Raw genomic sequence first — 26,068 nt, forward strand, 5'->3', positions numbered from 1 at the left:
TTTCTTGAGGTTGAAAGACCTCGTTGGCCAAACAGATGTGAGGGTGAGGGAAGCACACAGGGCAATGGATGGTTCTAGATTTGGGCTTGGCAACTGCCCTGTAAGCTCTTGTTCCTTGTTTTGGATGAAGAGTTGGTCTATGCTAGCCCTCTTGAGACTGGCTGAGCCGTGGTGCTCTTGACCTTGTCTACATGCTGGTTCACCCAGTAGTGGTTTATGTAAGGGAAAGTCAGGAGACGGTCGCTGCTTTGTCCACCCCGAAGCCAGCCCACCCCGATGTCTGCGTGGTGAGCCACCCCTCTCTACTCTCGGTTCCCGTCATTGGAAGGAGGCTGCCTCTAGGCCCGTGGCAGGGGTGAGCACCTCAGGCCACCAGAGTCCTCTCGCTCCTGGAGCTGGCTCAGCCCTGAGCACGGCCCATGTAGGCCTTATGAGGTTGTGTTCCAGGACTTGGCAGATGTGGAGGAGGGAGACCCCCACTCTCCTTCACTGGGTTGCTGACCTGGAAGGACATAAGCCAGAGGACATCAGTGACTGTTGTGTCACTCCGAGGGCTGATTCTGTGTGAGTGTGAAGTTAATGCGGGGGAAGGCAGAGCTGAGAGGCGGAGAGAGGGAGAGAGAGGTTGAGAGATCGAGTCCTTATGACATCAACTCAGCCCTTGGCTCAAGCCAGCCTGACGTTGGGTTATCTCTGTGATGTGACAAACCCTCCTGTTTGACTTTGATGTGGGTGTCCACCGCGCTTCCCTCACTGGCTGATGGTGCCGATGAGCCGGACAGAGGAACTGTGGACTCCAGGCAAGTTGGGTTCCTTTGGGTTCCTTCTGCGTCCCTGGAGCTGTCTTCCGTAGAGCATTGGGAGGAGGAGTGGCTAACCAGAGAAACTTGCTCAAACCATGGTTCATCTTCATAAAGACTAGTTTCCCCATGACCATTTTTCTGTTACTCTACATGGCCACATTCTCTTCTTTTAAAGCTACGGACTCTGAGTTGGAAATGGAGACACACACAGTGAAGATCCTTAACACTTGCTGGGTGGTGGTGAGTGCGGGGCCCAAAGCCCCGGGTCTGACCACTCTGGGTGGTCTTTTCACTCTACAGCAGTCTCTGAGAGATGGGGTTCCTCATGGGGACCTGATGGGGACAGCACAGCACCCCGGTCAGGCTTGTACTCACTACAGAATAGCAAGATCCAGCCCTTCGTAGAAAGGAATATGTCAGGGTAACTACGAATGTTCTCCACAAACTGTTCACAGCGGGTACATGTTGCCAAGGGGGCAGGAAGGCTCTTATGCCCTCACCGTCTTCAGAGGTAACCACACACAAAGGGGGAGAACCCTCGGGCCCTCGTTACTTCGGTGTGTCGCAGTAGAATGTTTTTATTTTTTTTTCAAACGCATTTCCTCTTAAGATCCCTTGAAGTCCTTCTAAATCAGGCAGCTGGACGTGTGCAAGCCTAAATAAGCTCTTGTTCTGCAAAGGAAACCAACCACTGATAGTAAGCCTAAAATAGACCCAACCCAGGAAATCCTGAGCCGGTGTTCCTGATGGCCAGCTCACACGGCAGCAGAGTCCCAGCTCCCAGAAATGCGGGTGGACCTGAGCATCATATCCCAGCATCCCGGTCTTCAGGCAGGAACTGGGCCCTACTGGGGGCAGGGGGGGCAGCTGATCCAGGGGAAAGAGAGCCTGCTGGGGCTGCCTAGGGTCAGACCCAGGACTGAGGGCATGTGATGGGACATTGCTCCAGCTGTGACTGTTCAAGGGAGACCCCTTTGGGAACTGTCCTCTGTTGATAGCATGATTCACCCCACTGTGTGTGTGTGTGCATTTGCTTTGATCATTATGATCACATCATCATTTTTTTTATTTTTTTGCAGTTGTGGCCAGTGTATGTTTTTTAATTAATAAATTTTCTTTTCTTTCTTTTTTTTTTTTTTTAAGATTTTATTTATTTGAGGGACGCCTGGGTGGCTCAGTTGGTTAAGCAGCTGCCTTCAGCTCAGGTCATGATCCCAGCGTCCTGGGATCAAGTCCCACGTCGGGCTCCTTGCTCAGCGGGGAGCCTGCTTCTCCCTCTGCCTCTACCTGCCATTCTGTCTGCCTGTGCTCACTCTCTCCCCCTCTCTCTCTGATAAATAAATAAAAAATCTAAAAAAAAAAGATTTTATTTATTTGAGATAGAGAAAGCATGAGAGAGCACAGGTGAGGGTCAGAGAGAGAGGAAGAAGCAGGCTCCCCACTGAGCAGGGAGCCTGATATGGGGCTTGATCCCCAGACCCTGGGATCACGACCTGAGCCGAAGGCAGACGCTTAACCAACTGAGCCACCCAGGCACCCCAATAGATTTTATTTTTTCAAGCAGTTTTGGTTCACAGCAAAATTGAGCAGCACATCCCCTCCAGCCCCTGCACCCACAGCCTCCCCTGCCAACAGCATCCTTCACCGAGGTGTGCGTTGACTACAGTGGATGGACCTACAAAATCCAGACTTTACATTAGTAGCGTTCCCTCTCGGTGGTGTACATGCTATGGGCTTGGATGAATGTGCAATGACATGCGACCACCATTATAATATCATACCAAGTAGTTTCACCGCCCTAAAAATCCTCTGTGTCCCTCTTACTCCTCCCTCCTCCCTTAATGCCCCCCATCCCCACCCAAGCACTGGTCTTTTTACTGTTGCCACAGTTTTCCTTTTCCAGAATGCCACAGAGGTGGAACCATACGGGATGCAGCCGGCTCAGATGGGTTTCTTTGCTCAGTAATATGCGATTAAGAGTCCTCCATCTCTTTTTATGGCTCCAGAGCTCATTTCTTTCTAGTGCTAAATAGTATTCCAGTGATGCCTGTGTCCCTCTTCAGATATCCAGCCACCTACTGCAGGACATTTTGGCTGCTTCCAAGTTTGGGCAGTTATGAACAAAGTCGTTATACATGCCCATGTGCGGGCTTTTGTGTGGACACAAGTTTTCAATTTATTTTGGGTAAATACAAGAAGCATGATTGCAGGATCTTACAGTAAGAGTATGTTCAGATTTTTTATTTTTTTATTTGTAGAGGTGTGGGAGGGGCAGAGGGAGAGGGAGAATCTTAAGCAGGCTGAATGCCCAGCGTAGAGCCCAGTACAGGGTTCAATCTCATGACCCCGAGATCATGATCTGAGCTGGAATCAAGAGTTGGACGCTTAACTGACTGAGCCAACACCCAGACGCCCCAAGAGTATGTTCAGTTTCATAAGAAACCACCAGGCTGTTCTCTCCTGGGCGGCTGTGCCATGTTGCTCTCCCAGCAGCAATGAATGAGAGCTCCTGTCACTTCTGCTGCTGCCCCTGTTGGGATCTGGGCCATTCCAACAGGTATGTGGTGACAGTGCTGCTTCTAATGACATTTGGGCCACTATTTCAAGTTCTGACTTTGGATGCTGTGGTTCAACGTCTTGAATCCAAGGAAAGTGTAAGAGAACTGAATCATACATTTATCATTCATTCACAAGTCAGATTTTTTTTTTTGGAAGCTCCAATGGTCCAGACACTGGGGATTCTTAGAGGAAAATGCTCTCCTTGTCTTCGAAGACCTCACAGTGGAGTTGGGGAGATAATGACCAGATTAGAGAGCGATTAGCACCCAGGGGTACGTAGCGGCGGTTGCGGGGGTGGGGGGCGGTTCAGTGCTCCCGTGGAAGGAAATCTCTAAAGAGGGCTCTGATTCAGAGAGAAGGGCCTGGTGGGCATCTGGTAGGAACTTGGAGATTAGAGGTTACGATTTTAGGGCCACTAGAGTGTGGGGTTTGAAGATGAGGAAGCAAGGATTCAAACAGGATGGGGCATGACTGGGTTTGCTTCTGGGGGGGACCCCTAGATCACGTGCTCGCAGGGGGTGGACACACAGGAGGGAGTGACGAGAAGGGAGGGGACCCTGGAGGGTAGAGGTACAGTCCGCAGGTCTCCAGAGCTAGCGCTTTCCTAGCCATCCTCTGTTCTTGTGCTGGATTACCCCGAATCTAGCTTTAGGGACAGTTTTGACCTCCTCTCTTTAACCCTCGAGCTGGAACCACTTCTGCTGACAAAGGAATTCCAGAAGGCTGGTTTCAGGTTATTGATTCTCCTCTCCTTTACTCCTTCAGGGGAGGCTCAATGAGTCATGAAATGGCCATGAGCAGAGGGGCGCAAGTCAGGAGGGGCGGGGGGGCGCCGGCAGGGACTCACACGGGCGGTCAGTGCCATTGAAGCCATGACAGGTGGCTGTGAAATTAACAGCACCCCCCCCCCCAACTGCGGAGTCCGCTCAGCCTCCCTGTGAGAGTCCGTGCGAAGTTCGCTTGTGGGGATGATGTTAAAGGGGCTTCATCCTGTTTTAGCAAATGGGTGACGACCTTTTTTTTTTTTAATACTCCCTCACTGCCTTCTGTTTTTTCTTTTCTTTTTTTTTCCAGTTTATTTTTTAAGGGGCTCAAACCAGCAGCATTTGCACACACACCATTAAGCCCGAGCAGTTACGATGACTGTACGAAAAATCCATCAACGAGAAAAAGAGATCTTTCCCGCAGACACGGATACTGGTATTTCTCCGACTCGCGTGAAGTCAGTAGGGAAATTAGGCGTTGATGGGCCTTCTGAAGCTGGAGCCAAGGGCAGCAGGATAATTGGGCAAGTGCGGCTTCCCAAGGACAGGCACTGGGGAGTGGCCACCTGCTTCCTGCAGTGTTGAGTCCCCCCTAAATTAAGCTCTTTCAGCCGTTCAAAAGACCCTGAACACCTACTATGTGCCGGGCATGGCTCCAGGCACTGGGAGTACAGGAGTGAACGCGACAGGGTCCCTGCTTATTACGGGATTTATGTTCTATTTGCGGAAACATTATAAACAACTTCAATATTGTAGATAATGTTGAGAAGCAAAAACTGCAACGAAAAACTTTAAAAGCAAGGAAAGGGGCGGGAGACCGATGGGGGGATGGATGGCTGTTTTAGAGACGGCGGTTTGAGCCAAGTGCGTCCTGTGCTGCCTGAAGGATATTTCTAGGTAGCGAGCTGAGGGGCCTGCTTGTGCGTGAGGACAAATCTTTCTGTGTGTGTGTGTGTGTGTGTAGGAGAGGCGGGTGTGTTGTGACTGTGGAGGAGAGGGTGGCTGGTATAGGACTGAGGAGAAGCCTCTCTCTGTGTGTAGGAGAAGCCACAGTAACTAGAACAAGGCCAGAGGGTGGGGAAAAGGGTAGCTCATGCTGCCAAGGTAGAAACATGACCTGGCCAGGGACCAAGCCCCTCTTTGTGATGGGTACAAATGTCATAGTCACAAACTGGGTTATAAAAAAAGCCACATTTTGAGAACTACTTCATTTCCAACTCTGAACCTCCGCAGCGGAAAAAAAGGAAAAACTGGTCTAGGTAAACTCAGTTGAAATCCGGGATTTCCTTGGTCAGGTGAGAGTTCCCTCTTGGCCTGACCTGGGAGCTTCTTCAGAATCTGTGTGGTGCTGGTCACGGTGTCCTTTGGGAACGAGCCTCTGGTTCTCCATTACTCTCTCTGCCCAGTGGCCGCCACAGAGACGCGACTCCTCTCAAGGCATCTTCGGCATCTGCATGGACTGCGGGGGGCTGGGACTTAGGGCACTGCTTGAGGGACCCCATCTGAACACAGGCAGGGTCCCTGCCCCCCTAGGGTGTTGCTCATATCGTAAACCTCATAGATCTGTGTGTTTGCCCAGAGGATCTTGTATTGAATGTCAGTAAAGTGCGGTCTTCTTATAAAAATCAGTCTATGATGAATTTCCCCAATGGATGGAAGTAATGGGTCTTGAGGACCCTTTTCCTGATTTGTGCAGAGGGGCTCCATGTGGCTCTGTGCCCAGGACACATCCAGCGGCTCTTCCTAGCCTGGTCTTGGAGCGAGGGAGATGGGCTGCCTCCATCTCTCTGCTTTTACTGACCTGCTATGATTTCCACTAGGCATTCGCATGCTGGCCCGCAGATGGCGTGTCTCCTTAGACTTGACCCAAGAAGTGAGGCCGTGGTGCCGTCTGCCCTCAGGTTCCCCGCAAAGCCATGGAGAACAGCAGACTTCCCTCACCAAGACCCCACGGAGTGGGGGGCAGGGGAGCCCTCCACTGCTCCAAAGTCTTCCCTCAATCCCGAGTTCTCCACTCTTCTCCCTGTGGTACAGAAAAAAAACGCCAGTTGCTCTCCTTACAAATCTCTGTTTAAGCTCTACTCAGTTGGTATTTTCTTTTCATGTCATGGTCTCTGGCCCGGCCGTAGAAAACTCTACATAGACACTCCGGGATAAGAACTGACTTCTGTCTTCTGGGCAGGGCCAGGACCCCTTGGATAGGCCACGGACTCAGTGAGTGGAGGGTGGTGGCCCCACAAAGAACGGAGAGGAAACTGTTTCCATCCTACAGATCACCCTTGACCCCTTTGATCTTGCTGTAAGTTTTCCTAGAAAGGAATGGGGCACAAATGCCTGACTTGTAAGTTCCGTTCACCCTGAACTTGAGGTTGGGTTGATCCAGGTTTAGACAACTCAGCAAAGCAGCTGATGCCTTGATAGACATTAGAGAGAAAGAAAAGAGAGGGAGAGAGAGAGAGACAGAGAGAGAGAAAATCTGCTCCCTTCTTAGAAAGAGCACTGCTCTCCTCTGCAGCTCTGCGGCTCAGCCTTGCCCCTGGCAGGTGAGGGATGCTGAGGAAAGAGTTAAGGAATTCTTTCTAGGACAGATCCCACCTGCCGATGAACTGATAAGGAGGTGTCTGGAAGAAAGAAATGCTAGAATTTAAAAGTAGATCAGCCGTCACAGCTGGAAGTTCAGTCCTGGAGAGACAGAGAAGTCTGTGGGTCCTGAGGAAGTGCCACGTCACAGGGAAGATGCCACGTCCAGAGGTGACCGGGTTTGTATTGCGAGGTCCCTAGCTTGGGTCCTGTATAAGACAGAAGCAGAAGTGAAGGGGTGTCTTTGTGAAGGGGAGGGGGCACATGGAGAGCTCCAAACCAGGGTAAAAGGAGAACTCGAGGTGGTTCTGAGCTTCCTGAAAGGGTCACGTTTTCAATTACCTTCTATCATGCTCTTGGGTTAGATTTTGTGGCAGAAAGTTAATTTTTAATCCAGATCTTGGGCAGATGCCTATGGAAGGCAAGGCACCCGAAGATTTCAGTAAGATAATAGAGCATCAGTTCACAGGGCCCTCCTATGACCTCAACAGAGCTGGTCTAAAGCTATTGCTTAGGGACATGGAGAATCTTATTTGATATTTCCATGAGAACAGTGGGTTTGGAATAATCCTTGGTGGCTTCAGAAACCATCTGTTCGCATTATGCCAAGAAATTGTGTTTTCTGGTGCAGCTTCCAGACTGACCTAACTAATTAAGTTTCAATACTCAGGCTAGATTTCAATCAGAAAACAGGTGCCACCAACAGATGTTTGCCGACCAAATTTCTCAAAAAAGGACACTAAGAAGAAATCTTGCATAGAGTCTTCACCTCTATACATTTCCAGAGTGTTGACTAGGTTTCAAGGAAACATTTTTAAAAGGCTTTACAAAATAATCACTATTTTTTTCATCACAATGATCAATGACAGCTAGGCATGCCTCAAGACAGAATGCGTGTTTTGATTCAGGGTATTAACAAACAAAAAAATAAATTCTCAATCTCCAGTGAGCTGTACACGTTTGGTCAAGTTGGATCCAGCTGTGGAATCATCTAGAATTTCTGCTGGAGAATCATCTCAGCTGATGTTCCTGAAGGCTCTAAATATAAAGGAAAAGGTTGTTTCTAAGAGGTACCTTAAATGTATTATGAGGGGTTTCACTGTTTTGAATCTCTGGAAGTAGAAAATGTAAGGCTTCCTTTCCACTGTTTTGTTTGTCCCTAGTACAGATTTTAAAAAATCTGAGGTCCATGTGTTTCTTAAGATGGATTTACTCTTTGGTGGTGGGGTAGAAATAAAAGAAAGGGGTGGTCTACTCTCGAGGGGGCATGGGGGTCCCCAGGTCAGAGCGCCAGGCTCAGAACTCAGAACTTAGAGACCTTTGGGGAGTTTAGAGCCCAGGTTTGTTGCTTGCATTATTTCAGGTCAGTTACGGATTATTTTGCAACTGACCTAGGTTCTAAATGTCATTTAAGATGTTTGCTTCCATGAGAAAACACATTTTAAATTCCACGCTAATTTCTGGAATACAATCCGTCAGTGAAAAGTATAGAAAATATATCTCTATATAAAAAGCAGTAGTGTGTACAAACATGAAAGAGTCTAATATATTCGAGTGTATGGTATATGCCTTCATACGTGAGTATATGCCATCGCTCATTTCTTTCTCCATTCTTCATTACAGTCAGCCTTGTTTGTGACGTAAGAGGGAGCTACCATCCCTTTATCAGTCATCTGGCATCTCATCAAACCACTGGCTCTGCGGATGCTTGTCTGGAGCCCACACACGGATGTCCGCATCAGTGCCGCGATGTGCGTGCATGGTGCAAAAATGGGATTTTAGCAAAGCGGCGTATGAATGTTTATTTTATGTCTTATTTCAAGGCCTCTTTTATTAAATATCTGTAGTCCAGAAATAAATAATTACAATATATGAGTATACGGTGTACACATTCTATGATATGGGAAGCGAGACACATTTTTCAGGGACTAACCCTGTGTCATGTAGCCAACAATGCTTGTCAATGGAACTGGTTAATAGATTTTTATTAAACAAAATTTTTTAAAGCATGCAGTCCCCAAATAATCTAAGTTACCTTACTATTGATCACAAATTATATATTTAGAAGATTAACTATTTTTTAAGATTTTATTTATTTGAAAGAGAGAGCAGAGAGAGAGATGGAGCACAGTGAGGAGGGGCAGAGGAAGAGGGAGAAGCAGACTCCTTGCTGAACGGGGATCCTGATGTGGGACTCGATCCCAGCACCCTGGGATCATGACCTGAGCCGAAGGCAGACGCTTAACGGACTGAGCCACCCAGGCACCGCCAAAGTTAACTTTTTTCTATTGGAATTTTATAAAATGATGATTGATGACCGCAATTTTATCCCAAAGTAGAATATATGCCACAAGGAATGGAAGGGAAGCCTCAGGTGGGCTTGTGGAGGGAGCACAGATGTTCTGGGTCTGAGGAGCTGACCAAGACTGCCCCCACTCAGGCTCCCTCCACACAGCGCCTTGCATCTCAACAACCACATTTCCTTACAATGGACACCAAAGGGGTTAAAAGAGAAGATGGCTCGGCTTTCTGCTGAGGCTGTGAGGTCTCAGGATGGGGTCCCCTTAGGAAGTCTGGGTCTCTGTTTCTTGAACTGTTGCCACTGTACCCTCCTCACCTGAACCCCTGTCCTCCTGAGCATTTGAGGATTCCGTGCCCGAGTGAATTGTCCTGCCTGGCACACCCCCATGTTTTATGGGGAGAGAGAACCTTTGCATGAGAATGTGAGTAACAGGTATTCTAGAAAGAGCATCAAATGTGTGACGGACATGTTTCAGATGTGCTGGTGGTGTAATCTTGTAAATATACTAAAAAACCACTGAGTCGTACATTTTAAAAAGGTGAACTTATGGTAAACTTATGGTATGTGAATTATACCTCAATTTAAGAAACTACCTGACAGACCAATTTAAGAATTCTGAGGAAAGCAGTCCCTTGGTCTGTCAGAGAGCTTATGGAAGTGTTGGCCCTTGTGCAAGGCCTTGAAAGCTAGGAAGGACTATGGGGAGAGTCAGGAAGAGCAGAGGGAAGATGGGGAGGGTAGGAAGTGCATGACTCCTACCAGAAGGTGAGGAGGCCAGATGGTCAGAGAGGGGAGCACAGGAAGAAAGGGACAGAGGACAGAAATACTAGTTGAGGCCAGAGAATAGAGGCTTTGATGTTGGTTTAAGCAGCATATGGGCAAGAAAAAGCCTTTGACCGTCTCCTGCCTAGGGTCTGACATGCACCTAGCATGGTTGGGGGAAGACCCATTTGTCTGGGTTACATGGGATGGACAGGCTTAGGAAAAGCTTTGGAAGGAGACTTCTTGGAGCCACCATAACACTCTGGGGAAGACAGTGAAGACAGCAATCCAGTAGAAAAGAAGGACAGATTTGATGGATATTATAAAGCACGACTAGAAGGGATTGGACACCTGACTGGATATGGAGAGTAATGAAGAGTCAAAGACCATTCCAGAATTTTCAGCCAAGGACTCTACTAGGGAAGCAGCAACTAAAATAAGGACTGGTTTGGGGGAAAAGATGTGGAATTCAATTTTAGGTATTCTGAGTTTAGGGTGATGGTGGAACATCTAAATGGACACGGAGCCAAGAGTAGCATGGTGCATCAGAAGCCAATCATAAACAGGTAAGGAAACTAGGAGCAGAGGCTCTACCCATCACCCAAGTGTTGGAGAGCTAGTTTCCCCCAAGCCAGAGCCAGAATCCTGTCTGAGAACTTTCTCCTCCTGGACAGCTGGTTCAGATGTGGGCTGGCACTGGGGAGGGAGGTGATCCAGGAGAGAGAGAGGCTGGAGTTCACTATAGAGGAAGGACGAGAAGGCACTGGGAGTGGAAAAGTCTCTGCAGGGGAGGAGAGCCAGGAAAGCGAAGGGCAGAGGGTGTGTCCTCTTTTAGGGGGTGTGAGAAGGAAGCAGAATGCAAGGAGGTGCCAACTGGAAAAACAATGTCACTGAGCCAGAGGACAGAAGCACAGTGGTGAAGCACAGAGAGTTTGCCTGAGGAGCCTCGAGGCCATTCAACCGCAGCTTGCCTTCCATGCCCCCATGGCCCACCCAGGCAGCACTATGGTGCCAGATGCTTCCGAGATGCAAAAGAGAAGGTAGACCAATCCTGCTGGATTTGGCCATTGGAGACCTTGGAGCGCCAGTCTCATGAGTGTGGCACGAGGGAATGCCAGGGATGAAGGGCAAGGAAGAGGATGTTTTTTGTTTTTGTTTTTCCTTTTTGTTTGATAGAAGAAAAGCGTGGTGACCTAGAAAAAGCAACTAATGAAAAGAGAGAAACTGAAGATGCAAGAGAAAGGGCTGGATCCTAGAGGTCATGGAACAGCCTAGGTCAAGCCTACTTTAGTAAATAGGAACTCTCTCCAAAGAGAGAAAAAGTGGGTGAAGACAAAGCTTTTCTGGTGGAGTGGAGAATGGATAAACTCAACTAGCAGGTCTCTTTTTCAGTAAGGAGGAGATGAGGTTACCCATTGTGATGATCTAGTAAATACTCATTTTGTCCTTCTTCCTTACAGAACTTGACATTATTTGGGGCAATAATGTGTCCAGCTAACACACCATAATTCCTGCCTCTTTTGTGCTCGGGGGTTGTCATGTGACTCGACATTGGCAATGGAGAAATCTGAGTAAGATTTGGGAATGGCTCTCTGAAGGGAGCCATTTTAAGTGTCTTGTACCCATTTTGCTCTTTTCCTTTGTTTCCTTCCTGGAATACGGCTTTGATGCCTGGAGCTGCAGGAGCTATCTTGTGGCCATGAAGTGAGCCTGAGGATGAAAGTCAATGCTAAGAATGGCAGAACAGAAAGAAAGGGTTCAGGACACTGATGACATTATGGAGCCATCACTGACTCTGGATTGCCTGCCGCTGGGCTTATTTTGCATGACAGAAAACACATCTCTTTGTTAAGCCACTGTTACTTGGAGATTTTGTTATTAGTAGCCAAACACAATTCTTATCTGGCAAAGTTAAAGGCTGGGGTGTGTGTGCGTTAGAAGGTGGGACACAGAGCAAGTAGATTACAGGGTTTGAAGTTCTTAGTTGCTCTAAAGTCATTTGCGAATTTAAAAAAGTTGAGAATCACAGCTGTAAGAAACCAATCTAGGTATCTGTGACCAGAAAATCCAGTACTCTTCAGAGGAGTGTCTACACAGTGAAAACTCACTGAATGCAAATCGATCTGATTCTTCCCTACACCTTGTTGACCTTGAAAATCTTATAAAGACTGAGGTTTACGTTTGATGCCATTAGCAGTTTTTATTGAAGGAGGAAAATACTTTCTTAATTCATTTCAGGTTTAAGATAGATTCTGCAAACATTGATTAAAACATGAAAGGCACTTCAATAAGCATAAGTATCTCGGAAAACATGCAACGCTCTGTATTATATTGTGTTCACCATTGTTCCGATTCAGGGCTTTGAATCCACTAAGAGTTTAAAAGGCCTTTTTCCCACCCTTTCACACCAAAATGTTTGACTCATGTGAAATACCAACACAGAATGCCCTGGGCAAATAGTAAATGAGGATGTAATCTTCCTTTTTTTTTTTTTTTTTTTTAAATTGCAGGCTAAAACCATGTCCATTCATGTAGAACCCAGAAAACATGTCTCCTTGGATAGGCCATATGGCTTCTTGGTGTAACTCTCCATCTTAACATATCTAGGGCAAACAGAGAGCCGTCCATTCATGTCTTCATCAGCAATACCAAGTGTCTCTTAAAAAGTCAACAGTGGATGGAAGAAAAGTCTTCATGCTGCACAAGACGGAAGAAGAGTCTTCGTGTTTCCAGCCCATTCTGTAGGTGATTCCTAGGGTTTATGAGATTTAGAAAATAATTCCAGTGAAGGCCATTTATCTAGTTTTGTGGCAGCTGCAAATTCAGTTGCTCCAGAAACAATCTAATCTTCAGCCTCCCAATTATTTTCCATGGCTGGATTAATGTCCTGATGCCTCGTCTGAAAATTCATCCTGGCTGTATGGTGAGGACCTTACAGTGGGCAACTAGACAGAGGATTTCCCCAGGTACAAAAAGCCATGAGCATCTTTGACATTCATTTGGAAGAAAACGACTTTCAGCTTATTTAATATTTCAATAACTTATTGTTAGAAGACAGAGACAAGGGGGTGTTGCATCTTGAGGGAACAAATGGGGGGGGTGGTTTTTGATGCAGGCACATGGAAAATGGCATACGAGGCCATACGCAGAGCTCCAGGACCTGTGGAGGGGACCGGGGAATCAGACTTCATTTGAAAGGCTCTCTCCTTTGGACAAGAATATGCTTGACTTCCACAACTTATAGGTACTTAATAAAAAATGTAAACATCAATTTGACTTAGGCTCAGCTTCAAAACAGTTTAAGGCATTAATCAGAAAAGTAGATCTGACATTTGTTCCCTTTAGTCTCTTTTCTTACACGATCAAGACCTGAACAGGTGAGGCAGTGGTCCTGCGGACGAATGACAGACAACGCACTTCAAAACGTTCCTTAAACAATGAATGCGAGTTCCTGATGCCTTCTGGCTAACTCAAAACCACCAGCCAAGGTGGGAAAGCCCTGGGTTTCTGGTGAAGAGGCTGACTGTTTGTGGAGCTCAGGAAGGGGGCATCGAGTTACAGTTCCCCCCTTTGGGGAGGCAAGGAGGCTCTGAGACCCGCAGAGGAGCCCATCAGGCTGTGCCCCTCAGAAACCACTGATGGCGGTCCCCGAATGGCTTGGTTTCTGGCATTTTTCCGGAGATGCTATTACAGCCCCCAATGCCAGGGACACTTCCTGTCATTTTAGGCAAATTCATAGGCTTGCTGTTGAATCCGACAAGAAAGCCAGGCCCAAGCCCAGGCAGTGAAAAGCTAGGGGACTTCTGAAAACCCATTTAGGTCCAGCAGAAGCATGGCTCATAAAATGGGGTTTGCCTCTTGTTTTGAATCCCAGTCAGTAATCCGAAACATAATGGGGGGGGGGTTACGGGGTCCTTGGAGGGGGCTGAGCTGAGCACAAGGGTCTTCCTTGGTGTTATTCTGGGCCAGAACAGGTATTTGGCATTTTGCTGGCCCAGGCTGGGGCTATGGCATCACCCTCCCAGGCTGAACGCTGGAATGAGCATTTTTTCAAGTGCGTCAGCACAAATGCCGGCCGATTCTCCCTAGGCACGGAATGTCATGTCATCCTGCCCTTTCGGCGGGCACGCTAGCAGCCGCCCTGACGCTCCAGCCAACAACCTCCCCAGCACCAGGGCACTCAGGCTCAACTCAGCCTCTGAGTGCCTGGCGAGCCTGCGGTGCCCGAAGCACTTCTGGGAGGAGGAAAACAGATGGATTTTTAGACAACAAAGTGAGTGAGTGTGTGTGTGTGTGTGTGTGTGTATGCATGTGCATAGGTTTGATAATGGTCCAAGCTTTAATAGCACGGTAAAATATTAATCTTATTTTCATAGCCAGCATGCAATCGCTCCATAACACACCGACAGAATTTAGAAAGATCAAGGTCTATATGCAGCCACAGCTTGATGAAACCACCCAGCATTTAAAAATATTTGTATTTATCAGGTAATGGGAAATGCAGATCCATCACCAGAAGTCCCTTTCCTGAGATCAGGGGAAGTTGGGAGCTCCCCGGCTCATAGTCCTTCATTCCACAGACTCCCCCCTCTTTTCTAAGCCACAGACTAAAGGGCTGTGAGTATCTCTCTGGTCTGGGGCTTGAAGAAGTTCATTGTTATAGCAAATGGGCCTATTCAAGTTAATCACCCTCCTGGACCCTGAATGGGCTTGATAGCTTTGATTTGTTTCACTGAAATTCCCAATCCCCTTTCCAATACATGATGTCAGTGGGTACAGGACATAAGGCCGGGGGTGTGTGGAGGATCAGTAATATCTATTCTCTAAGTATTGGTTATTAAAGACATGAAAGATCCTGACTTCTTGGATTTTATCATAAGGAGGTGGAAAGAGGGACCAATCCTGGGAAATCAGCAACCACTGAATTAGATGATAGAAATGGAAAGACTCAAAAGTTCATTGTCTTCATCTTCCAGGTGAAGAAACTGGGAGTGGACGGAGCCACAGACACTGGAGTGAGAAGTGACCCATCTTCTCCCCAGGGCCAACACTCTCCCAGGGTCTCAGGGCAGCAGATGGAAGGAGGCAGAGGGCAGAGGGTTAGGAAAGTTCTGGAAGGCACATCGTGGGGCTATTGCTTTTTGCTCCCAGGCAGTGCAGGCAAGGAGAGAATCCCTATGGGTTCGTGACCGTGAGTGTGTGTGTGTGTGTGTGTGTGTGTGGCTGTGTAAGGAAGAGCTCTGTCCCCCTTATTATAAATTCCAAGCGAGCACAAGGAGCTAGGAGGTCCGGGAGGTCAGTAATGGCTACACACCATCTGCCTTTCCTGTTTTCTATCTGTTTAGACAGCATGAAAAGTTACGGTGGTTCCAAGACACCACCCAGCCAGAATTGTGGGGTTATTTTCAGCACAGGAGATTCTCCACCAACAAAGAATGGGCTTTATTCCAGATGAGACTTTAAATTGTGCTTTTCTTTTCCTTTTCTGCTTTCCTTTTCTATAAAATGGCAACTCTTTCGTGGGAGAAACAGCCTTTTTCCATAAATGCAAATTGCTGGGGTGGCTGGTGTTTCACACGGTTGTGAGGAGCCCCAGCTTGATTTTGAACTTGAGTCGATTGGGCGGTTGAATTTATTGTCTGGAGAGAAGCCTGGACAGAGCCTGCTGAGTCCCCGCAGCTGCCTCCGAAATGACTTACTCCTTAAATACAGAGCCCGCGTCCTTCTCGATGATAAATGAACGAATGAAGCAGTAATTTTCTTAATTCCACTCTGCTTCATGTCTGGGTGAGAATGATGAGCTACATGCTCAGGGCCCAGACGTGAAGCCAGTTTCTCCTCATATTCTGATACCTGAGGAGAACCTCGCGCTGCCCTTTCCAAGCACTGACCTTATGGAATAGGACATAGAAGACCGCCTCACGGTGGCCTTGTCCCTGTGTGCCCTCTCCCGCCACCCGTGGATTAATCGCCCTGTGGCAATCGGTCAATGTGGAACAAATTCTGCTGAGACCGTATCAGAAAGACAAAGAAAAAAAAAAAAAAGAGAGAGAGAGGGGAGAAAAAAAAAACCACTGTTGGAAAGCTACCCGCTTACCTGAGATATCATCCCGTAAATCCCCCCTACCCCATTCCAAGATTTTACTTTTGGCTGTTTGGGGACCATTCCTCGCTAGGGATACTTCGGTGAAACCACACTCTCCATAGGTCAGCCAGATGACTGTGTCGTCATTGAAGCTGTTAAGGATAACTGTACGCAGATCCGAAATAACAGAGGACGTCATTTTATTGGCTGCCCACAGGACGTTTGGTCACACAAGGAGGTGGAGACTGTGGCAGGCGTGGTACGACACAAAGCTCGTCTAACTACCCAACAGAAGGTGAACTGATACTTGACAGGGCACAAGCCGGCAGCCCCGCAGCCCGGGCGCCACCTGCCCATGTCTAGCGAAGCTCGAGAAGCTGGCGCGTGTCGGCAATGTCCATGAGCCTCGCTGTGCTGCACTGGCTTCCCCTAAAACAGCACTTGAAAATTCACCAAATTAGAAGAAATAAAGAAAGCAAGCAAGCAGCATTTCCGTTTGAATACCAACACCACTTGGAAACAGACGTAGCGTGGCATGCAAATCCAGACCTGGTCTTTTTTTTTTAATCCCCTTTAGGTTCTTGTTTTTGTTTTTAAATTAACAAATGGAATGGTATGTCTAGTTCAAATATTAGTAGCATAACATGTAAGTGCAAATTCAGTCTGGCCACCAGCGTCCTCAACCTTCCCGTGTGTCTGTCCCCAGAGCAGCGGGCGGACCGCAGAGCAGCCATCCGGGCCGGGTCCGTTCCTCCTGGGCTCAGCCCGCAGCCCCGGAGGCTGCTCCTCTCTCCCCAGGCCCACCCCTCAAATGCCAGCCGCCTGGAAACAGCCACTTCTCCATTTTCACGGTGATCAAAGCAGTCAGGGTCAGGAAGAAAGTTCCATCAACCCAAGCTGTAGGCATTCGGGCCCTGCCCTCTTCTGCCCTGGAAGGGCCATCCGTTTGCGCTCTGAGGGGTCTGGGTGCCCCAGGACCCGGAGTTGTCCTCGCCGCCTTGGAACCGGGTCACGGCCAAGCTCCTGCGGTCTGCGGCCCTTGTCCCCGGGCTGCGGTCACACGGAGCTGAGCTTCACCAGCCCGCGCACCGAGTCCTCGTGCAGGGAGTCCTGGCTGGCCAGCCCCAGCACGTGCATGGTGCGGCTGTGGGCCAGGGGGCTGCCCGCCAGCATCCGCGGCGGCGAGGGCGCTTCCTCCGGGGTCAGGAACTGGTGGCCCACGTGCTCGTCTTTCAGGGGCAGGATGTCTGTGAGCGCCGCCTCGGTGGTGAGGTTGGGCATGGAGGAGGGCGGCGTGGGCTGCCCGAGCGTCAGGCTGGCGCAGGGTGTGCCCAGGCCCGGCTTCCCGGGCAGGTGCAGCTCGTCGCTGGTGAGGCTGGGCTCGCTCTGCAGCAGGGGCGTGGCCGCGGCCTGCAAAACGAATTTGGTGCTCTGAATGCACTGGTCCTGGTCGCACTGGGCAGCAGGAGGGAGCCGGCAACCCGAAGGCGGAGAGGCGACGGGCATGGGGTGGGGAGGGGGGGGGGCACAGGAAGGGGAAGGGCGGGATGTGAGAGAGAGAGAGAAACCCGTTAGTGATGCTCAGTGAGACAGGCAGAGAGCATGCACAGGGGCCTGGTACCAGCCAGGGACGCCCGCACCTGGAAAACACGTGCACTGAAATAAGCTGCTGGGGGGGACCCACAGGTGCCTACAGCACCCACAGGTGCCCAGGGAGTTACGGACAGCCAGAGGCACGACCCTCCTGGCCCTTGACCCCCAGACACGACCTAATTAAGGAAAAATCCCCTGGAGACAGTCACAGGCTTCACCCGCCAGAGTTGTCTCTGGTGATCAGTGGCCCCTGCTTGCAGGCTGGAAACCACTTTTACTCGATTGTTTTACAAATACAGGGGCCCGCACCCATGCTCACAGCAGCATCAGTCACAAGAGCCAAGAGGTGGAAGCAGGGGTCCGTCTGCAGATAAACAGATCCACAAAACGTGGTCTAGACGGACGGTCCGCCACAGCTGAGCCATGGACAGGAAGGACATCCTGACACAGCCCACCACACGGATGAACCCTGAGGACACCGTGCTGAGTGAGGTGAGCCAGTCACAAGTGGGCGAATATTCCATGATAACACACGCGGTACCCGCAAGAATTAACTTCCCAACGACAGAAAGTAGAGAGAAGGGTGGGTGCCCGGGCCTGGGGGGAGGGAAGAGGAAGCCAGTGTGCCTGGGGATAGAGTCTCAGTTTTGAGACACGAAGAGGCCTGGAGATGGACAGGAGCCATCTTTGTACAACCCTGCGAGTGAACTTACTGCCACCGAACAGGACACTGAAAGATGGTTGAAAGGGTAAATTTTGTGTTTTGTATATTTTACTACAAGGAAGGAAGGAAGGAAGGAAGGAAGGAAGGAAGGAAGATGAAAGAAAGAAAGAAAGAAAGAAAGAAAGAAAGAAAGGCCCCTCAGGGTCTGGTCAGACTGTTGTTCACAAAGCCCCAGAATTCCCCACTGCTAAATTTCCATCTGCTTCGAGAACCCTTGAGCTTCTGTGTTTTTTTTAATCCGTGAAAGAGAATGCCAACATTTCACAAGATGTTTCCTTTTCTTCTAAGTGTCCTTACGTCATGTCACACCTTACGTCCTTTCCCTCATTTCACTCACTGGGTGAAGAAATGGTGTAAACGTATTCTGAGCTGCTGGAACGTGGAATGTGGAACGTGGGACATGGGACGTGGGGCGCGGAGCCCTCCCTCGAGCGATGGAGCAGGTGTGGATCAGCCAGAAGACGCCTCGGCAGCATTCAGAGATCTTGAACTTGAGTGTGTGCGGTCAGTCCTTCGAGAGTTTCAGGAACTGCTCTTCGACCAGGAGGAGGAAGAACGGGTGTGACTTTAGGTTCGAGCAGTAAGCGAGGCACTGCACTGTTTCTTCAGAAGTTCTTAGAACAAACACATTTCCCCCCTGAGGCTGAAGTGAACGAGTGGCTTAAGACCTTATGGATAAGAGTAAGGCAAGGACCCAGCGTTTGGGGCTGGGTTTGCTTGACCATGAAGCTCTTTCTCCTACTGCGCGTGACACATAGTAGGTACTTCACAAACCTTGTCTTACTATCCCCTCCTCTCTTTTTCAGAACTCCCGAGTTCTTGTAGAACCTGTCCCAGCGGTTTTGTGGTGGAGGTGGCTCACTGTCCTGCCCAGGGGACACCTAGAGCTGCCATCACTCCCCCACCTCCGTGCAGGGAACAGAAGGAACCACGCACCACGCACACTTTTGGGAGGAGAGAGAGTTCATCGAAGTTCCGACTTACGGGTCTTCCTTCCTTCCTTCCTTGCTCCCTCTTTTTCTCTCTTCCTTCCTTCCTTTCATTCTTTCTTTCTCTTCCTTTCTTTCTTTCTTTTAAAAAATCTTTTTATTTAAATTCAGTTAACACAGAGCGTGTTATTAGTTTCAGAGGCAGAGCTCAGTGATTCGTCAGTTGCACGTAACACCCAGACCTCGTTACATCACGTGCCCTCCTCAGTGCCCGTCACCAGTTACCACTCACCTCCCCTCCAGCAACCCTCAGTTTGTTTCCTGTAGGGGAGGGTCTCACGGTTTGCTTCCCTCTCTGTTTTCTTCTTATTTTATTTTTCCTTCCCTTCCTCTATGTTCATCCATTTTGTTTCTCAAATTCCACAAAGGAGTGAAATCACACGGCATTTGTTTCTCTCTGACCCACTGACTTCATTTAGCCTAACAGCCTCTAGGTCCGTCCACATCATCGCACATGGCAAGATCTCACTCTTTTGGAAGGCGGCGTAGTACTCCGTAGTGGATCTACACTGCATCTTCTCCGTCCATTCATCTGTCAGTGGACACTCGGCTTTTCTTTCATTCGCTCCGGTGTGTGCGTCCTTTGGCCAGAGGGTTTCTTTCTACAACCGCAAGGGGCAGGCCCGCCCCAGCCCACTGAGGAGGAGGGTGAAGACCCTCCTTTCAAAGGTGAGAGACCCAATTTCAGGCAAGAAGAGAGTTCTTTACCGAAGGAAAGCAAGTCTCGGGGGACCGTCACTCTCCATCAGCCTCCCTCCCAGTCCAGGGAGCTCAGGAACACGGAGGGCCCTGGGCAAGGGCTGGGATCTCCTGTTCTCATTTTTCCCATCACCACCCCGTGGTTTCTGCCACCGCAGTGCTTTCCCGAGGGCTGGTCGGACCCCGGGTTCCAGCTGCTGGCGGGGGGCCGGGGGGTTGCTTTCTGGCGGAGATGCTGCGCAGCGAGGCGGGGCCGCGGGCGGGCTGGTGCCGGCAGGTGTTGCTCACGCTCTCCCGTATGGTCAGGCTGGTCCAACACACTGGCTTGGTCTTGACAGGGCAGAGGCAGAGAAGAGCAACCTTCCTGATTAAACATTCATCTTCTGGAAACCGTCCTAGGGCTTTGGATATATTGTGCTTTGCAACGAACGTGTTGTGAAAAGCACGGTTTGGTCTCCTTGATGACCAAGACAGCTGGGTTCCCTCACCGCCTCCTCCACTTTCCGGGGCTCGGGGCTCGGTGCAGCCTGGGAGCAGGCCGGTGAGCAACCCTGGGGCTGAGCCGTGCCTGGAGGCCAGGATCCTATTCTCAAATCTTCCCTCCTGGAGCTCCCCCCATGCCTCATACCTTCAGTCTACCCAGCACCCTGAGCTCTAAGGAAAGATAAAACTGCAAATCAGACTTGCTTGTCTCTGTTGCCTGCAGAAAGACTTCTTTTTTATTGAACACTAATTGGCAAATTCTATTTTAGGGATCGGTGCAAGACTGACGTTTGCAGACTCACAGAGGATTATGTGAGAGGGCAGAGCTGGAGATTTTCGAGGTCAGGGGCACCAGGGTAAGGGGAGAGGTAGCTCCCTCTCCTGTCTCCAGCTCACTTCCCTGGTCCTTTTCCCTGGTCACTCCCCTCCAGCCATGCCCACTGCAGAGCCAGATTCCCCTGGGAGGAAGTGGTCAGTTAGTTCCTTAGACCTTGTGATCATTGGGGACTTCACGTGGAGCTGGATGTGGTCTGGAAGGCTTTGTATGACCAACATCACTGCTGCCTCTAACAGGACCACCCGTACCCGGAGGTGGGTTTATCCTGAAGCTATGAGGCTTGAGATCAAGTCCCAGTTCCTGGCAAATTGTTTTCTTTCTCTTAAAGAGAAAGCCCCCTCCAAACCCGGGGCCACTCCTGTACACATTACAGAGCTTTCCTGTGGCCAAACTGACAATTCATTAAAACGGTAACAAATCTGTGCTCAGCCTCCCGGTCAGGACTATGAAAAACAGTGTTCCGATTACCAGAGGTAAAGCCTAAGAGCTTGAACACATGAAAAACAATTGACCCTGAACTACTGCATTAAAAAAAAAAAGTCTAAATATAAGTGACTCAGAAATGAGTCAAAATGAGTATTTTGAACCCTAGCTTGTATTAACTGACTTCAAGCCTCTCTCCTACATTGATTTCTTCAAACATTTAAAAAGATGACTATCTTTCTGAGTATAGTTATGGATATTTCTTTCATCATAGGGCCTGCTTTCATATTAATAATTAACCTACTCTCTGCCATGCATCGCTTCCCGCCAGTTTAACTTGCGGCAGTGACCTCAGTGAGCAGTTACCGGGACAATGAACCTAAGTGTCCAAATCCTGCTGACCCAAAACTTTGAAAAGAATTTGTCCCATTTGAACTGGTTTTCCTTTAGACAATCAACCCCATATGGGGGAACCCAGGAACCAGGATTTGTTCTACTGGAGTTTGCCCATATAAATCTCTTATTGGTTCCACGTGACAATGGACTTTATTGGATTCCAACAAGGGACTGTAATTCTCACATTAACTTCGCATGTTTTGAACATCTCCTTCTTAGAAAAGAAGCTCCTTTTTTGTTGTTGTTGTTTTGTTTTTAAAGTTAGCATTCTCTCATTTTGCACAATGCCAAAATTCCCAGGAGGATGGGTTGATAAACCTTCATGGTTGCGATCCCATTTGATAACTCGGCTGATATTTTCAAGGTCACTGTGGAGGGGATCCATGAAACGATGTACTTATACCCTCCTCCTTTTCACCTCTGCTTCTGATTTTTATTTGCCCATTTCTTCTTTCTTCTTCCTCTTTTTCCTTCCCTGTCTTCCTTCCCACCTCTCTCTTCTTAAAGGTCAGCCTTTCTTTTCTTATTTATCTATTTATTTTTTATTATACTCAGCTAGCCACTGTATAGTACATAATTAGTTTTTGATGTAGTTTTCAGTGATTCGTTAGTTAAGTGGAACACCCAGCACACCCAGCGCTCATCACAGCAGGTGCCTCCTCAATGCCCATTGCTCTGTTACCCCCTCCCTACACCTTCCTCCTCTGAACCCCCCAGATTGTTTCTTGGGATCCATAGTTTCTCATGGTTCATCTCCCTCTCTGATTTCTTCCCCCTTTGGATTTCCCTCCCTTCCTCTATGGTCCTCTGTGCTATTGCTTATGTTCCACAGATGAGTGAAACCATATGATAATTGTCTTTCTCTGCTTGACTTACTTTGCTTAACATAATCCCCTCCAGTTCCATCCATGTTGATGCAAATGGTGACTATTCGTCCTTTCTGATGGCTGAGTAATATTCCCTTGTGTATATGAGCCACATCTTCTTTATCCATTCATCTGTTGAAGGGCATCTCAGCTCCTTCCACAGTTTGGCTATCAAGGACATTGCTGCTATGAACACTGGTGTGCATGTGCCCCTTCTTTTCACTACATCTGTATCTTTGGGGTAAATACCCAGTAGTGTCATTGCTGGGTGGTAGTGTAGCTCTATTCTTAACAACCACATTGGCAAAGAAGTCGTCAAACTCTCCCTCTTTGCAGATGACATGATACTATATGTGGAAAAACCAAAAGACTCCACCCCCAAATTACTAGAACTCATACGGCAATTCAGCAATGTGGCAGGAGACAAAATCAATGCACAGAAATCAGCTGTTTTTCTATACATTAACAATGTAACTATAGAAAGAGAAATTAAGGAATCAATTCCGTTCACAACAGCAACAAAAACCACAAGATACAAAGGAAATAAACCTAACTAAAGAGGTAAAGGATCTATACTCTAGAAACTACAGAACACTCATGAAAGAAATTGAGGAAGAAACAAAAAGATGGAAAAATATTCCATGCTCATAGATTGGAAGAATAAACATCAAAATGTCTATCCTCCCCAGAGCAATTTATACTTACAATGCCATCACTATTAAAATACCATTGACATTTTTCAAAGAGCTGGAACAAAAAAATCCTAAAATTTGTATGGAACTGGGAAAGATCCCGAATTGCCAAGTTAAGGATGAAAAAAAAAAAAAAAAAACCCAAAGCTGGGGGCATCCTGTTGCATGTCTTCGAGCTGTATTACAAAGCTGGGATCACCAAGACAGCATTGTACTGGCACGAAAACAGACACACAATGGAACAGACCAATGGAACAGAATAAGGACTCCAGAAATGGACTCTCAACTCCATGGTTACCTAATCCTTGACAAATCAGGAAAAAAATATCCAATAGAAAAAAGACAGTTTCTTCAATACAAGGTTCTGGGAAAATTGGACAGCTACATACAGAAGAATGAAACTGGACCATTCTCTTACACCAGACACAAAAATAGACTCAAAAATAGATGAAAGACCTCAATGAGAGACAGGAATCCATCAAAATCCTAGAGGAGAACACAGGCAGTAACCTCTTCGACACTGGCCACAGCAACTTCTTTCAACACATGTCGCCAAAGACAAGCGAAAATGAACTTTCGGGACTTCATCAAGATCAAAAGCTTCTGCACAGCAAAGGAAACAGTCAACAAAACTAAGAGGCAACCCAGGAATGGGAGAAGATATTTGCATGTGACAGTACAGACAAAAGGCTGATATTCAAGATCTATAAAGAAATTCTCAAGCTCAATACTCAAAACTAATAACCCAGTCAAAAAAAGGACAGAAGACATGAACAGACACTTCTCGAGAAAAGCTCAGCCTTTCTCAAGCCACCCCCCACCTTCTCGCCTTTTCATGAGCGGACTCCTCTCTTCAACCAGTAGGGGGCGACATCACTGCTTACTTCTCTGACAACTTGGTCCAGGGCTTAAGGCTCCAGCACTAACACCAAGACACCCTTAGGTGTCTTTTAGAGATCTAACCACTCACATAATCTTAAGAAAAACCAATCAAGCACCTGGATACTGGGCAGTACAGTCCATCCAGTACAAACGGGAATTTGAGAGACGTGTGCTATCATTCCAAAACAAGCCTTTAAAGGTTACTATTTCTCAAATATTGGGTTGAATTCTATGAAACTGCCATTCTAAAATTAAAAATCAGGGACGCCTGGGTGTCTCGTGGGTTAAGCCACTGCCTTGGGCTCAGGTCGTAATCCCAGAGTTCTAGGATCAAGCCCTGCATGGGACTCCTTGCTCAGCAAGGAGGCTGCTTCTCTCTCTGCTTCTGCCTGCCACTCTGCCTGCTTGTACTCTCCTGCTCGCTCTCACTCTCTCTCTCTGATAAATAAATAAATAAAATCTTAAAAAAATAAAAAAGTAAAAAATCATCCAAATGCGGAAGACCACTGGAATAGAAACCCGATCTCTTGGAAGAGTATCTATGAAAAGACCCTCGTGTTGGCAGCAGGAGAAACAGTGGGGGCAGGAGCGTGGACCGCTGTGTTTGCTGTGTGAGGGCTGGCTGATTTACTGCCCGGACAAAGCACTGTCATTTAACGTACAAACGAACTGATGGTTTCAGATGTTCAGATGTCACACACATTGTCACTTAATGTTATGAGGGAAAAACAGTGCAGAGATAATTTACTTTCTGTTTCTGCAGATTTTCAAATAAAATTGCTCATGTTGGGATACATTTTATTTTACTCTCGCTGACTTCTTGTTTGAAATAAACCTAGCACACAGGTTCAATGCTGTTAAAAGCAAAGCTGGGAGTTTTCTAGACGGTCTTGTATACAAATGAAGGGTGAGTGAAATTATTTATGGCTTCTGCTCCAATTCTTGTCAAAAGTATTAGCATTGGGCATTGTTTATGTCTGCTTGGCCATGAAGCCGTCTTCTGGGGGTCTATGAGTGCTCAATTACGGTTCCAGAAATACTCTATACTTCTAAAACACACTTAAAATGTAGGTTAGGAGGAGAGCTTCCTTCTTGTCCTGTGATTTAACATTATTGTTTAATCTATTTTTTTCATATGATGCACGAAGAATTCTGCAAGACTAGTTGAATAAATCACATAAGTGCTGGGTTTAGTTTAATTAATAAAATTAACAATGAATGAAGTTGACATCATATGTCTTGTAGACATTAAACATGCATTAATTCCGATTTTGTAGTTCACACGTTTTAGAGCTCATCATGTGTTTTCAAGTCTTAAAAATTGTCACCATCCCTGGAAAAGCACACAGGCACTTGGCTTACAGTGTCCAATGGGTAGACTAGCCATGACCTCTGGTTTCTCAGCCCATGGACTGATTTGATCGTACCAAGGCTGTCCCTGCACCAAAGAGAACTCCGTCCCTCTGGTTCCTAGTTTCATATTCGTAGGGGAGCCTTTTGCAGATGTGACAAAACTGGGGAGAGGAAGGAATGAGGTGGATAAATAAAGACAGGAACACACCAGTGTTTGTGCAGAACCCCCAGGAGCAAGGCCCCGAGACGGGGACGTTCACGCACACTCAGCTGAACGTCTTACGAGCTCCTCCTGCGTTCCCGGCTGTGTCATCGGCTGGGGCTGGGAGGACGGGGCACACAGGGTCTCAGTCAGTTCTAATCGCCTCCGTTCACGACTCTCCCCTTCTTCCCTTCACAGGTTAGGAATTGGAGGCTCTTGGGACTAAAGGACTTGATGTCCCTGATGTCCCAGCCCCAGGGTGAGGACTGGCAAATACAAGCCCAGGGGCTGTGATGCCACACGGAGCTCTCGCTCTACCTTTCCACACTGCGCTGAGTCCTGAAATCTGTCCGTCTGCATTTCCCCCTCCTCATATTTCAGCTTTATTCACTCATCCTCGATAGTGTCTAATTCACTCAAGAGACTTGATTTGACTTGGTGAGGGCAGAGTTGACAGGGGTGGGTGGAGAGAAAGTCAGGAAAAGATATTAAATGTCGATTTTTGAGAAAAGACTCTTCCAGCAGGAGAAACGAAATCAGGTTAATAGATGACAAACCAGCAGCTCATGCTTTG

At 47.9% G+C, this 26,068-nt stretch overlaps 1 protein-coding gene and 1 long non-coding RNA gene across 8 annotated transcripts in view; one reads left to right on the plus strand and one right to left on the minus strand.

Moving 5' to 3' along the window:
• The first annotated feature begins 976 nt into the window (after nt 1–976).
• On the plus strand, nt 977–8,566 carry LOC116588018. Its single transcript, XR_004284739.1, has 3 exons — nt 977–1,043; nt 7,653–7,776; nt 8,330–8,566. It is a non-coding gene; the product is annotated as an uncharacterized LOC116588018 (long non-coding RNA).
• Nucleotides 5,217–26,068, minus strand: part of ZDHHC14 (zinc finger DHHC-type palmitoyltransferase 14) — a 276,426-nt gene continuing 255,574 nt past the window's right edge. For 4 of the 7 annotated variants that reach the window (XM_032338621.1, XM_032338623.1, XM_032338626.1 and 1 more), the window contains one exon: nt 12,273–17,310. In XM_032338621.1, the coding sequence (XP_032194512.1) occupies nt 16,912–17,310 (399 nt within the window). In that variant the 3' untranslated portion in view covers nt 12,273–16,911. Of the gene's footprint in view, nt 6,150–12,272; nt 17,311–26,068 lie in introns of those variants that run through there. The other 3 variants (XM_032338628.1, XM_032338622.1, XM_032338627.1) reach the window with 2 other exon arrangements.

Source organism: Mustela erminea, chromosome 4, assembly GCF_009829155.1.
Source record: "Mustela erminea isolate mMusErm1 chromosome 4, mMusErm1.Pri, whole genome shotgun sequence".
In the NCBI taxonomy this organism is placed as follows: Eukaryota; Metazoa; Chordata; class Mammalia; order Carnivora; family Mustelidae; genus Mustela; species Mustela erminea.